General features: G+C 24.7%; 2 protein-coding genes across 4 annotated transcripts in view; one reads left to right on the forward strand and one right to left on the reverse strand.

The window, feature by feature from the left end:
• LOC117171602 (probable proline--tRNA ligase, mitochondrial) overlaps positions 1 to 12,407 on the reverse strand; it is a 20,040-nt gene extending 7,633 nt beyond the window's left edge. Inside the window, exons 1-3 of the mRNA XM_033359049.1 lie at positions 12,233 to 12,407; positions 8,438 to 8,689; positions 4,276 to 4,537 (exon numbers count right to left, since the gene is read on the reverse strand). Of these exons, the coding sequence (XP_033214940.1) occupies positions 4,276 to 4,537; positions 8,438 to 8,689; positions 12,233 to 12,343 (625 nt within the window). The 5' untranslated portion in view covers positions 12,344 to 12,407. The remainder of the gene's footprint in view (positions 1 to 4,275; positions 4,538 to 8,437; positions 8,690 to 12,232) is intronic.
• A 135-nt stretch (positions 12,408 to 12,542) lies between these two features.
• LOC117171658 (coiled-coil domain-containing protein 186) overlaps positions 12,543 to 15,684 on the forward strand; it is a 26,608-nt gene continuing 23,466 nt past the window's right edge. For all 3 annotated transcript variants that reach the window (XM_033359164.1, XM_033359165.1, XM_033359166.1), the window contains exon 1: positions 12,543 to 12,834. In XM_033359164.1, the coding sequence (XP_033215055.1) occupies positions 12,741 to 12,834 (94 nt within the window). In that variant the 5' untranslated portion in view covers positions 12,543 to 12,740. The remainder of the gene's footprint in view (positions 12,835 to 15,684) is intronic.

A 15,684-nucleotide genomic window follows, 5' to 3' on the forward strand; every position in this document is an offset into this window, starting at 1 on the left:
ATATAGAATCTTTGATAAATGGAATGAAACAAATTTAAATTTATAAATTATTATTCTCAGCGCTACTTGAAAAAAATTACAAAAAAATTAATAATGTGCATTAATAATTTGACTAATATTCTCTTTGATTAAAAATAAATCAAAAGAATTCGTTTGAATTTGCAAGAATTTCAAGTGAATTTTAAGGAATTCAGGATAAATTCACAAGACTTCAAAACCATTAAAATTAAATGGAATAAAAAATCTGGATATGTGAAATCGCCCCATATGTTTCAAAATTCTTTAAACCCATGTAACTATTTTTTTTAATGAAATTCAAATCCTTAGAAATCACTTTAAGTTGTCTTAATCGCTTGAAAGTGCATTGAAATCTTTTGAAATATCCTCAAATATTTAAAATGCTGCAAAATGTTTTGAATAATCTTTAAACTTTTTAAAGCCATTGAAATAGCCTTAGAATCTTAAAAATACATTAAAAAGTTTTAAATATTTTGAAATTGCATTAAATTATTGAAATCAATTGAAAATTCCTCTTAAGCTTTCAAAATACCCGAAAATAATTCCGAAGCCTTCAAAATCTTTCGAAATCCCTGAAAATGTTTTAAAGGTCTTGAAAATCCCTCTTTGAATTTATAAAGACTCTTTAAAATATTTTAAACAGTTTGAAAACTTTCGAAAATTTTTTAATCTCTTGAATATTCCTTGGAAATTAAAAAAATACCCTTATATATTTAAAAATCCTTTGCAATAACTTGAAAATATTGTAATCTACTAATAATAGCCTAGAATATTTAAAATTCTTTATAATAATTTGATAACCCTTAACATTTTTCAGAGGTCTTGAAAATTCCTCTTTGGATTTTTAAAGACTCTTTAAAATATTTTAAACAGTTTGAAATCTTTTGCAAATTTTTTAATCTCTTGAATATTTCTTGAAAATTAAAAAATACCCTTATATGTTTAAAAATCCTTGACGATAACTTGAAGATATTGTAATCTACTAAAAAAAGCCTAGAATTTTTCAAATTCTTTAAAATCATTTGATAACCCTTGACACTTTGTAAAGGTCTTGACCATTCCTCTTTGAATTTTCAAAGACTCTTTAAAATATTTTAAACAGTTTGAAATCTTTTGAAAATTTTTTAATCTCTTGAATATTCCTTGGAAATTAAAAAAAATAACCTTATATCTTTAAAGATCCTTTGTAATAACTTAAAGATATTGTAATCTACTAAAAATAGCCTAGAAAATTTAAAATTCTTTAAAAACATTTGATAACCCTTTACATTTTTTAATGGTCTTAAAAATTACTCTTTGAATTTTTAAAGACTCTTAAAAATATTTTAAACAGTATGAAATCTTTTGAAAATCTTCGAAAATGTTTAAATCTCTTGAATATTCCTTGGAAATTAAAAAAAAATATATCCTTATATCTTTAAAGATCCTTTGTAATAACCTGAAGATATTGTAATCTACTAAAAAAAGCCTAGAATTTTTCAAATTCTTTAAAATCATTTGATAACCCTTGACATTTTTTAGAGGTCTTGAAAATTCTTCTTTGAATTTTTAAAGGCTCTTTAAAATATTTTAAACAGTTTGAAAACTTTCGAAAATTTTTAAATCTCTTGAATATTCCTTGTAAATTAAAAAAATACCCTTATATCTTTAAAAATCCTTCAAGATAACTTGAAGATATTGTAATCTACTAAAAATAGCCTAGAATATTTAAAATTCTTTAAAATCATTTGATAAACCTTGCCATTTGTTAAAGATCTTGAAAATTCCTCTTTGAATTTTTAAAGACTCTTTAAAATAACTTAAATAGTTTGAAATCTTTTGAAAATATTCGAAAATTTTTAAAGCTCTTGAGTATTCCTTAGAAGTTAAAAAAAAAATCCTTATATCTTTAAAGATCCTTTGTAATAACTTGAAGATATTATAATCTACTAAAAATAGCCTAGAATATTAAAAAAATTTTTAATTCATTCGATAACCATTGACATTTTTTAGTGTTCTTGAAAATTCTGTTCAATTAAAAGAAGAATCTAAAATTTTTCGAATGATTTGAAATCCCTTCAAATTATTAAATATAAAATTGAAAATTCTTTGGAATCTTTTAATGAGGCGACCAGTGTAACGGCTTCAAAAAATCAATTTTTTTGCTTAAATGGAAGCTTGTCATCCCAAAAACATGCTGTAAAAGTTTCAGAGTCGCAAGTACATTCTTTAACCCCTAAAAGACGCCCCACGCGCCTCGCGCTAGCCTGCCGATGCTGCCTTTTTTTCAACATGTAAATCTTTAATCGCGTTTTTCTCGGTTTCATATTTTTCATAATTGGCCGGAAGATAACTCAAAAAGTATTTAACTGATTGAGTTCTCCTTGCATACACATATAGTTGAAATGATTGTCTTTTCTGAGAACGTCTCTGAACTGGAAAACAAATTTTAAACATTTTTTTTTTAATTTCATGTAAATTTTTGGGTAAAAATCAAATTTTTTTAAACGGATGCAATTTGTCAAAAATGATTATTTTAAAACTTTTTTTGGTACACACATGTTCAACATCTGCCCTTATAATTAAAAATGTTATGCATATTTATGACTGAAACAAATTTATTTCTTAGTTCAAAAGTGCCTTAATAAACCATAAAAGTTTTGGAAAGATTCCTTATATTCTTCATCCCCCCAAAAAAATCTCAAAATATACCCTTATTTTTTATGTGTTAGACGGGTCGCCCCACTTAAAATATCCTAAAATCTTTTGAATTCTTCACAATCTTTGGTAATACCTTGAAATATTATGAAAATCTGTCAAAATTTTCGTGAAATCTGAAGTTTCCTGAAATACTGGAAAATGTGTTGAAATAACTTTAGATCTTTTTAAATCCACCAATATATTATTAAAATCCTCGGAAATCTCATAAAACACCTTGGAAGGTTTTAAAAATGTCTCAAAACCTTACAGGACCAATAAGGTTTTTCTATATCTTCCGAAATTCTATCCCTAAAATACTCCAAATCCTTTAAAATCCCTTTAAATTACTGAATTCAATAAAAAATTTCCTAAAATATTTCAAATCCTTCAAAATCTTTTAAAATCCCTCGAAACTTTTTAAAGCCCTGGAACAATGCTTGGAATTTTTAAAACTAACTTAAAATCTTTGAAATCCCTTAGCATCAGTTGAAATTAGTGAAAATTAAATCCCTTCAATTGAAAAAAAATTCAAAATTCCTTAGAATTTTCCAAAATTTTTAAAATCCTTTCAAATTATTGAAATGTATTGAAAATTCCTTGAAATCTTCAAAAAAATACCCTAAAACTTTTTTAAATCATGGTAAATACCTTGAAATATTTGAAATCCTACGAAATTCCTTCTTTGGAAATTCCCAATTCTTGTGAATAAATTCTTTGAACCCTATGCAAGTTTTTTTCAAATCTCTTAAAATCATACAAATTCTTGGATATAAATGAAATTTTTTAACATCTTGAAACTTTTGATCTTTTAAAAATACCTCAAAATTTGTTTAAATCCCCTAAAATACTTCGAATCCTTTAAAATCTCTTTAAATTATTGAATCTAATAAAAAATTTCATAATATATTTTAAATCCTTGGAAATCTTTTGGAATCCCTCGAAACTTTCTAAAGCCCTTGAAAATGACTTGGAATCTTTTACAATTACCTTATAATCTTTCAAATCCTTAAGCATGAATTGAAATTCGTGAAAATTAAATCACTTTCATTTTTAATAAATTTCAAAATTCCTTAGAATTTTCAAAAATATCCTAAGATCTTCGAAATTCTTTTAAATCCTTTCAAATTATTAAAAATACATTGAAAATTTCTTAACATTTTTTAAAATATCCTAAAACTCTTTCAAATCTTAAGGAATACCTTAAAATATTTGAAAATATTTGTAATCCTACCAAATCCCTCAATTCTTGTGAATGAATTCTTTGAAATCCATTAAAATATAATAAAATCCTTCCAAATTACACAAAATTTTTTATGTTTCCTGAAATCCTGGAAAATTTATTGTAAACCTTTAAATATTTTAGTAATCTTTTAAAATAACCTGAAATATTGGAAAGAATTCAATAAAATTCCATAAAATTAAAAAATAAGCTTAAAAGGAATTCTTTACAGAATTTAACTGCGTCTTTTGCCATTTTTTTTTAAATCCCTAACCAACAAAATCCCTGATTTTTCCCTAATTTACAGGTTTTCCTGACCTGCAGCCAACCTGTAGTTAAATCAAAGATTTGAAGCTCACCTTTTGTGAACGGAACCCCAATTTGTTTGAAAATATTTTCGTAGGCTTTGTTAACAATATCATAAGTGATTTTTGCTTCCTCTGGTCCAGCATCAAATGTGTATAAATCTTTCATAATGAATTCCCTGCCTCTTATAAAACCAAGCCGGGGTTTCATTTCGTCCCTCCATTTACTGGATATTTGATAAAGTCTCAAAGGTAGCGATTTTGGAGAGAGAGGTCCCACAATCGATATGAGATCCGTCACTGTTTCTTCGTGAGTCTAAAATCGAAAATATACTTTATAAATTAAACAAGTCAGAGCTTTGAAATTTAACTTTGAAATTTTAGGATTCTTAAAAAATAATACTAAAAAATGCATTAGTATTACGGTTACTTTTTCAGTCACACTTTTTTAACAAAAGAGTTGAATTTTCAAGTCAAAAGGTTTCATTTTCAACAAAAAGTTCATCTTCAACCAAATAGTTGGACTTTAAAAAAAATAATTAAAATTTTAACAAAATATATGAATTTTCAACCAAATGGTGGAATTTTCATACCGAAAATATTAATTGTCTACAAAAAAATTAATTTTAAACTAACTGCTTGATTTTTCTATCATTACAAACCAAAAAGACAAATTTTCAACAAAAGAATTAAATTTCCAAAACAATAGATATTTTTTAATTAAATGGTTGAATTTTTTAACAAAATATTGGAATTATCTACACCAAGAAAACGAATTTGAAACAAAATAATTAAACTTTCAACTGAAATTATGAATCTACAACTAAACAAATAAACTTTTAACAAAGTAGTTCAAGTTTCAATAAAGTTGTTTAATTTTAATTTGCACGAAACCAATTTTGAACAAAATAGATTTGTTTGTTACCAAAAGAGATAAATAAAACAAGCTAGAGCCTAGATTTGAACTTTTGGGATTCTTAAGAATTAATTTTGAAAAATATGTACCACTGTTACAGTTACTTTTTCAGACACATTTTTCAACCAAACAGTTGGTTTTTTAACAAAAAAATGTGAATTTTTTAACGGTAAAAAGGAATCTTTAAACCAAAAGAACACCTTTCAACAAGAGTTGAGTTTTCAAGTCTAACGCATAAATTTTCAACAAAAGTTACTTTTCAATCAAATAGTTGAACTTTCTAGAAAAAAAATATTGAAATTTTTAACCTAAATAGATAAATTCTCAAAGAAATATCTATTAGTTTATATTATTTCAACTAAAAAACATTTTACTTTGAAATAAAACTTAGTTAAATGTAACCAAAAAGACGATTTTTCTTCCGAAAGAGTTGAATTAAAAAAAAAGAAATTTTTTTTATTTTGAACCAAGAAAGAAAAAGATTCCACAAAAATGGTTGAATTTTCAAGCCAAAAAGACTAATTTTCTACTAGACAGTTGCGTTATAAACATGAATTTTCAAGAAAAATGTTAATTTTCAAACAAATAGTTGGACTTTGTTAAAAAATAGTTAAATTTTTAACAAAATACATGAATTTTCAACCATAATTGGTGAAATTTTCATACAGAAAATAGTAATTTTCTACAAAAAAAGGTCATTTTAATCCAACTGCTTGATTTTACTATCATTTTCCTACAACATAGATAATTTTTAACTAAATAGTTGTATTTTTAACAAAGTATTGGAACTATTTAAACAAAAAAAAACGAATTTGAAACAAAATAATTCAACTTTTAACTAAAATTCTGAATCTACAACTAAAGAAATACATTTTTAAGGAAGTAGTTCAAGTTTCAACCAAGTGCTTAAATTTTCATTCAGAAAAGTTAAATTTTCAACAAAATAGTTGAACCATGTACAGAACTTCTTATTTTTTTTACCAAAAGAGATGAATGAAACAAGCTAGAGTCTAGCTTTGAACTTTTGGGATTCTTAAAAACTGATACTTAAAAATATATATCAGTGCTACAGATACTTTTTCAGACACATTTTTCAACCAAACAGTTGGTTTTTTAACAAAAAATGTGGATTTTTTACCGGCAGAAAGGAATTTTCAAAGCAAAAAGAGCACTTTTTAATAAAACAGTTGCATTTTCAAACTGAAAATATTAATTTTCAACAAAAATGTTAATTTCAAACCAAATAGTTGGACTTTAGAAAACGATAATTGAATTTTTTAACTAAATACATGAATTTTAAACAAAATAGTTAATTTTTAACTAAATAGTTATATTTTTAAACAAAATATTGGAACTATCTAAACAAAAAAAAAACGAATTTGAAATGAAATAATTAAACTTTCAACTGAAATTATGAATCTACAACTAAACAAATACATTTTTAAAAACGTTCAAGTTTCAAACAAGTAATTACATTTTCATTCAGAAAAGAAAAATTTTGAACAAAATAGCTGAACCATCTACAGAATTTATTATTCTTTTTTACCAAAAACAATTAATGTATCAGTGTCACGGTTACTTTTTCAGTCACATTTTTCAACCAAACAATTGCTTTTTTAGCAAAAAAAAATATGCTTTTTTGCTGGAAGAAAAGAATTTTCAAATAAAAAAAAAAACATTTTTTAAGAAATTTTTACAAAAAATACATGAATTTTCACCGGAATAGATCAATTCTCAACGAAAAATATAACAGTTGATATTGTCTCAACCAAAAATTATTTTAGTTTGAAATCAAATGCAGTTGATTGTAACTTTAAAAGGAATTTCCTATCAAATGAGTTGAATTTTCTACAACAAAAAAGAGATTTTGTTACGAAAAAAAAAGAAATTTTAAAGGAAAAAGCCGATTTTTTAACCAAAAGAGACAAAAATTCCACTAAAATTGTTGAAGTTTAAAAAAAAGATGAATTGTCTACATGATAGTTGTATTGTAAAACCGAAAATATGAATTTTCAACTAAAAAGTTACTTTTCAACTCAATAAAATAGTTTCATTTTTTACAAAATACGTGAATTTTTAACCAAAATAGATCAATTACCAATGGAAAATATAATAGTTGATATTATTTCTACTAAAAAAGATTTTGATTGAAACTAAACACAGTTAACTTCAACGACAAAAAACAGGACTTTTCAACAAAGTAGTTAAATTGTCAACCAAAATAAATTAGATTTTTTTACTAAAAGATAACTTTTAAAACGAAAAAAGAGAATTTTCTGCAAAAAAGTTACATTTTCAAACCAAAAATATGAATTTTTAACAAAACAGTTACTTTTCAAAGAAATAGTTGGACTACCGAAAAAAATAGTTAATTTTTTAATTAAATACATGAATTTGCAACCAAATGGTGGAATTTTCTTACCAAACATGTTAATCATCTACCAAAAATTTTTTTTTTAACCAACTGCTTGATTTTTCTATCATTTTCAAACCAAAAAGATAAATTTTCAAAAGAAGAGTTATATTTCTAAACCAAAAACAACACTTCAACAAGAGTTAAATTTTAAAAAAAATGTTCGTTATTTGTCGTCCAATTACTTGAACTTTATACCACAATAGTGGAATTTTTAACAAAATACATTAATTTTTAAACCAAATAGATTAATTATCAATGAAAGATATAACAGTTGATATTATTTAAACCAACAAATATTTTAATTTAAAATAAAACACAGTTGGATGCAACAAAAAAAAAAGATTTTGTTACAGAAAGAAATCATTTTTAAAAAGAAAAAGCTAAATTTTGACCCAAAAAATTCCACTTAATTTTTGAACTTTCAAGCCAAAAAGACAAATTTCCTACAAAATAGTTACATTTTAAAGCCGAAAAATATGAATTTGCAACAAAAATGTTACTTTTCAACCAAATAGTTGAACTTTCTTCCAAAATAGTTCCATTTTATTACAAAATAGATGAATTCTCTATAAAAAATATAATAGTAGATATTATTTTAACCAAAAAAGATTCTAACTTGAAATGAAGCACAGTTAAATTCAACCAAAAGAAGACGGATTTTAAACAAAATATAGCTGAATCCTCAACCAAAAGAGATTAATTTTCTACCCAACACTGTTCCATAAAATTCTACTAATGGGAAATATACAAAAAAAAAAACACAAAGTAACTTCAAAATAACTTAATTTTAAAGTTCCAAGTTACCGCAAAAATCTTAACGAAGGTACGCTGCAAGTTATATATTTAAGAAAAATATGTATATTATTTTTTAAATTTTTACTCACTGGACTTAAAACATAACTATTGTTATGCCTATCACGAAGCGTGAATAATTCTCGTCCAGCTTGTGTTAATCTATTAGTCTTTTTCCACAATTTTTCCGAAGTCAGGGCAGGGAGAAGAATTTTTTGAGCTCCGGCTTTTAACATTTCTTGGTCGACTATGTCAGTAAGTTTTTCTAAGACTCGTAAACCTAAAGGCAAAAGCGTGTACATTCCAGTACTCGCTTTCCTTATTATTCCAGCATCCACCATGTGCTAAAAAAATTAATTTTATTTAAAACGTTATGAAGATAAGCAAAAATTCTCAGGCAAGACTGATACAAAATCCCAAATTTTAATTTACCTGAACGCTCAACATTTTTTTTTGTATAAAAAACAACCTGACACCTAGGAGATCAATTATGGAAATGAAAAAAGAGGTTTATTTTTAAATTTATTTTAAACACTTTTAATGAAAACAGTCTAAAATTTTAGAAGAGGTCATCCACAAATTACGTGAGACATTTAAAATACATGAATTTTCAATATAACTTTTGAGTTTTCAACTCAAAAAGGTAAATTTTGAGCCAAAAATGAAAAGGTTAAATTTTCAATTAAAGAACAATTCATTTTTAAATGAGAAGAAAGAAATTTGGAAGAATATAGTTAGATTTCAAAATAAAGGGATGAATCTTTAATGAAAAGATGAATTCTCAACGAAAAGTGTTACAGTTGATATTTACATAAAAAATATTTTCATTTTCGATAAAAAAACTGAAATTGAATAAAAAATGCGAATTTTTAACAAATTAATTAAATCCCCAACCAAAAATGAACTTATTGTCAAACCAAAACAAAGAATTTAAAAAAAAAAGTGAATTTTCAAGACGAAAATATGAAGTTTTAACCAATATAATTGAATTATCCCCCGATAAAAGACAAGATAAAAAATATGAATTTTCAACTAAAAAGGGTACATTTTTAAGCAAAAATGAAATAGTTTTATTTTCAGTTTTAAAAATTGTTTTCAACCAAAAAAAGAACAATAAATTTTCAATAAATTGATACATTTTCTACAAAAAAAATAAATGTTATATGAATTCTCTACTAAAAATACAAATTTTCAACAACAAAAAGAACGAACTTTCAACAAAAGAGTTCAGTTTTCAACTAAATAAATGAATTTTTAACCAAACAGTTGAATTTTTGATCAAACCGATGTATTTTTATCCAAGCAGATTAAATTTCTCTCGAAAAGGATCAATTTTCGATCAAAAATAAAGTCGTTAAATTTTCAATTAAAAAAAAAGTAATAATTTTCAATCAAAGAAATGATAATTTAACCAAAAAAATCCATTTTCAAACAAAAAATTTAATCCTTACTTGATACTTACATAAAATTAAAAATATAATTTATAATGCCGAAAACATTCGAATTCAACCAAAAAGACGTGTTTTTAACAAAATAGTAGAAGCCTCAATAAAAGAAATTAATTTTTAACCAAAAACGAATTGACAACAAAGTAATTAAATTTTCAACTATAACAGATAAATTTTCCACCTAAAACAGTATAATTAAATTTTAATTAAACAAAAAAATGAATTTGCAACCAAGGAAATACATTTTTTCACCGAAAATGTACGTTTTCGAACAAAAATATTAATTTTTAACAAATACATTAATTTTAAAAAAAGTTGATTTTTCAATTGAAGAAGATAAAATTTTTGCCAAACAGGTGGAATAGTTAAACATTCAGTTAAAGACATTTATTATTAACCAAGGAAATGAATTTTTCCCTAAATAGTTACATTTTTAATCAAACAGATGTGTTTTTAATCAATCAGGTTAAATTTTTCTCGAAAAGGATCAATTTTCGATAAAAAATTAAGTAGTTAAATTTTCAGTTACAAAAAAAAATAATTTTCAATTACAGAAATTAATATTCAACCAAAAAGATAAATTTACAAACAAGAAGATCAATTCTAACGAAAAATGCAATGCATACTTGATATTTCCATCAAATTAAAAATATATTTTAATACCAAAAATCTTCGAATTCAACCAAAAAGAAGTATTTTTAACAAAATAGTTCTACTTCAAAGTAGTTCAGTTTTTCAAAAATTGTTCTCAGCCTAAAAAAGAGAACAATACATTTTCAACAAATTGATACATTTTCTAGCAAAGAAATAAATGTTGTATGAATTCTCTACTAAAAATACAAATTTTAAACAAGAAAAAAACACGAATTTTCAACAGAATAGTTCAGTTTTCAACTAAAGAAATGGATTTGTAACCAAACAGTTAAATTTTTAACCAATCGGATGTATTTCTAACCAAGCAGATTAAATTTCTATCAGAAAGGATCAATTTTCGATCTAAATTATATCGTTAAATTTTCAGTTGAAAAAATATATATTTCAAATTAAAAAAAATGAATTCTAACTTGATATTTCCATAAAATTAAAAATATAATTTATAATACCAAAAATATTCGAATCCAACCAAAAAGACGTATTTTTAACAAAATAGTTAAAGCCTCTATCAAAGAAATTAAGTTTTAACCAAAAATGCATTGACAAGAAAGTAATTGAATTTCCACCTCAAACAGATACATTTTCAACCTAAAACAGTATGGTTCAATTTTCAGTAAAAAAAATAATTTGCAACCAAGGAAATAAATTTTTCCACCGAAGAGATACGTTTTCCACCAAAAATATTAATTAAAAAAAATGAGCTTTCAATTGAAGAAGATACAATTTTAACCTAACATGTGGAATAATTGATCTATTATTAACGAAAGAAATTAATTTTTCCCCCAAAATATAAATTTTCAGCCATGAATATTAATTTTCTACAAAGAAAGATAAATTTTTAACAAATATAATAATATTTAACCAAATAGTAAAGTTTTCAGTTGAAGAAGGTACATTTTTAATGAAACATTAAATAACAGAATTTTCAGTAAAAAAAGATATATATTTTTCAGCCAAAGAATTGAATTCTCCACCAAAAAGATAAATTTTCCACTAAAAATATTAATTTTTAACAAACACATTAATTTGTAGCCAAATATTTGAGCTTTTAACTGAAGAAGATACATTTTTAACAAAACAATAAATAGTTAAATTTTCAGCTAAGAAATTAATTTTACATCAAACAGAAAACTTTTCAACTAAGAATATTAATTTGCTACCAAAAATATCAATTTTGAATAAAGTTTTAATTTCGATTATGTAATTGAATTTTCAAATAATAAAGATAAATTCTCAACGAAAAATAAAATACATAGTTGATATTTGAATGAAAATAAATTTTTATTTTAAATTAGAAATAATTGTATTCAACCAAAAAAGATCATTTTTCAACAAAATAGTTGAATCCTCAACAAAAACAACTTAATTTAAACCAAACAGTTGGGATTTTCAACGCAAAAAGATCAAATTTCTACCAAATGGTTGAATTTTTCAACCCAAAAAATAATTTTTCACCTAGATCAAATTTTTAACAAATATACGTATTTTCAACCAAATAGTTGAGTTTTCAACTGAAGAAGAAACATTTTCAACAAAACATGGAATAGCTCATTTTTCAGGTAAAAGAATTAATGTTCAACAAAAAACATTTAGTTGAATCCTCAACCAAAACACATTAATTTTCAAACCAAAAGGAAAACAAAATAGTAATTAGAATTTTGAGATTTGAAAGGCCCCATGAAAGATAATATTATTAATTTTATACAATTTATAATATATCTTTTAATATTATCAATATTCTTATTACGGTTTTAGGTTATGAAAATCCAATATTTTAATACTCACTTTATAACTTTTTGAAACGTCGGCTTTCACCGGTGCATCTTTCGGTGCAATATTCACCGGCTGAAAAATTTGAGAGCACCTGCCCATGTTATTTATCACTTTTCTTGACATTTTGAAATAAATATTTGATTAAATAACATTCAAATATTATTCAAATTATCACGCCGAACGTGCTGAAGTAGCAGACAGAAAAAACGTGAAAAAATATCAGCTGATTGGTCGTTGCGCATAAATGACTGCGCATCGCCAGCATGTCAAAAAAAATTAGAGACTGATGTTTTTAGTTTGTATTGGCCGTGGTTTGACAGATACGCAGGTTTTAGGTTATTTACATTGAATTTATTAATTATTATGTCTGTGTTTCGCAAGAAAAAATAGACTAGCAAACAAGAATGCGTCAGGAATCCTCTTTTCATTATGAATTCAAATAAAAATGTCCATGGAGTAATCTGGGGTAAATTTCTAATTCTATTGTAATAAAAAAAGAGGACGAGAGGAATTCGCTAAAATGGAACAAAAAGGTGAAATTCTTGATATTCCTACTGGGAAAATCCAGGAAGTGAACTTCTTGGACGATCCGCCAATTTTGGACGTTAATCACGGTGAGAAATTATTAGAAATATTGTTTTTGTTTTATTCCTATAAAAGTCAATAAAGTTTTTGTAATTTGTGACATATTCTAGCTGTTCGATGTTATTTTCTAATTATTTTTTTATCCAAAGATATACACAGCTGCTAATCTTTTTTTTTTTTCATTCCTAAATTTCTAATTGTGATCTATTAAAGAATTTATTAATCTTTTCATCGGTAAATCGATTGGAGAACAGTGCATTCTTCAAAATAAAATATATTGATTGTTTTGTGTAATTTATTTATATTTTTCCAAATAAAATGAATTGATTACTTTGTGTGTAAAAATTGTTCACGGTGATTGAAATTAAATAATTCGATCTCTTAAAACAGAAAATGTTTTTATTTGAGCTAATGAAAACTGAATTGCAAATTAAAGCAATCAAAGTGGAGCTCTCTTGACTTTTCAGCTTTTAAAATGAAAGCTTAAAATTTGTTTAATTCAAACGTTCAATAATTTACACTTCTAAAATGGAAGATTTTAATACTCTAATTGAAGAATTTCAAATTAAATGACATTTAATAACAAAATTTGTAACGTTTTTAATAATAATAATAACTATATATACTATAATAACTATAATTTAGTAGAAAATTGAAAATTAAAAGTTCATCCCTGTAACTTAAAAGTTGAAAATACCAAATTTGCCGCCCCTCCCTCCCATTTCACTTAATACAATTTAAAAAAAAAACCTCTTCCAATTCAGAAAAAGTTAAAACCAAAATTTTCTCCCTTCCAACTCGATAAAAATATAAAAAACAAAAAAATGTTCCTCTTTCAATCCAGAAAACAAATTGAAAATCGAAATTTCTTTCTTTCCACCTCAATAAAAATGTTGAAAATAAAAAAGAGCCCTTCAAATTCAGAAACAAAATAAATAAATAAAATTTCGTCCCTACATACTCTATAAAAATATGAAAAATGTCCCTCTTATTCAGAAGAAATTGAAACTAAAATTTCTTCCCTTCTATCTCGATAGAAATCTTTAAAAAAATGTCCATCTTTTCATTTGGAAAAAAAATTGAAAATCAAAGTTTCCCCCCTTCCACCTCTTTAAGAAATGCTAAACATAAAATATTACCCTATTCCCTTTCAGAAAATTAAAATTTCCCATCTTCTTTTATTAGAAATTTAACTATTTGGTTGAAAGTTCATCTCTTATGGTAGCATATTAATCTTTTTCGTGACTAATTTATCTTTTTGGTTAAAAATTGAGCTATGCGTTATAAGATTAAAAATACCTTTAAAAAATTGAATATTTGGTTCAAATTAATGTATTTTGTTAAAATTTAATTTTTGGTAGATAAAAATGTATTTCCTGTGTTGAAGATTTAACTATTTTGTTAAAAATTCGATTCTTTTTTGTTGGAAATTAATTTTTTTTTCTACTAAAAATATTTATTTGTTTGAAAACTTGTCTTTTTTGAATCGCAAACTCAACATTTTTGCAGGAAATTGATATATTTGTCTTAAAAATTCCACATTTAAAAAGAGATTTTTTTCTTTATGGGCTGAAAAATCTGTCTTGGTTGAAATGTAACTCTTTTGTTGAAAATTCCTTGTTTTGGTTTAAAAATTAGTCTATTTTGGATAAAGATTCAATTTCAACCAAGTGGTTGAAAAAGAATTTTTTTGCTTAGTTCATTTATAATTCATTTTTTAAACAAAAATTCATCACTATGGTTAAAACATTAACTGTTTTGTTGAAAATTTGTTTATTCTTGGTGGAAAATTCCATGTTTTTAACTGGAAATTTATTTATTCAATTTTTTGTTGAAAATGCATATTTTTTAGTTAATAATTCACTTATATGGTTTTTAAAAATTCGTTTTTGTTTGTAAGAAATTAATCTTTTTGGTGGAAAATTAAACTATTTGGTTGAAATTTGTATTTTGGTATTTTAAATTTGTATTTTACTTATGTATTATGTAATTTTTTATATTGACATTATTGATCTTCTTGTTGTAAGGTTCTTTTTGTGCCTAAAAAATAATTGAGAACGGTTAAGGAAAATGAAAAATTGGTCAGAGATAATAAGGGAAAGTCATGTAATTTTGAAATTGGGCTTTCGCGGGAACTTTGTACAAATCTTAAAAACAAAAATGTGCCTTTTCCAAATTAGATAGAATTTAAAATCGAAATTGAAATAAATAGAAACATTAAAAATAAGAAATAACACTCTTCCAATTTAGAAACAAATATTAGAAATAAAAAGCCCCCCCCCCCCCCCCCCCCCCCCCTTCGACGCAATAAAAATCCGTGATAGAAAAAATGTCCTCTTTCAATTCAGAAAAAAATAATGAAAAAATGTCTCTCTTCCAACTCTTTAAAAATTTTGAAAATAATAAACTTCCCTCTTCCAATTCAGAAAATCAATAACAAAAATTTTCTCCCTTGCAATCCTGGTAAAAATGATAAAAACAAAAAAAGTAGCTCTTCCAATTCAGAAAAAATTGAAAACCAAATTCCCTCAATAAAATCAATGAAAATTAGAAAAATTAAAAATCATGCTTCTTTCAATTATTAAAATATTAACCCTTAAACGGCCAAAACGCCACTACCGGTACACTGCTTTTCAACGGCCAATAACTAAGACTATTCGACACTAGAAAAAATTGAGACACATATATTTTTATTGCTTAAGATCTCCTCTTTCCGACAGTGCCAATGAAATTCCTCAAAAAATTTTTTTATTATCCCAAAATGCAGTTTAAACAAGAAAAAAAAACGTGATTTTTCGTGCCTATTTTTTTTGTGAACCATTTTCCAAAGCTTTTCGAGTCAGTAATTAACCTGGAATCTCACTAACGGGTGGAATAAA

The sequence above is a fragment of the Belonocnema kinseyi genome, chromosome 4 (assembly GCF_010883055.1).
Source record: "Belonocnema kinseyi isolate 2016_QV_RU_SX_M_011 chromosome 4, B_treatae_v1, whole genome shotgun sequence".
Classification (NCBI taxonomy): domain Eukaryota; kingdom Metazoa; phylum Arthropoda; class Insecta; order Hymenoptera; family Cynipidae; genus Belonocnema; species Belonocnema kinseyi.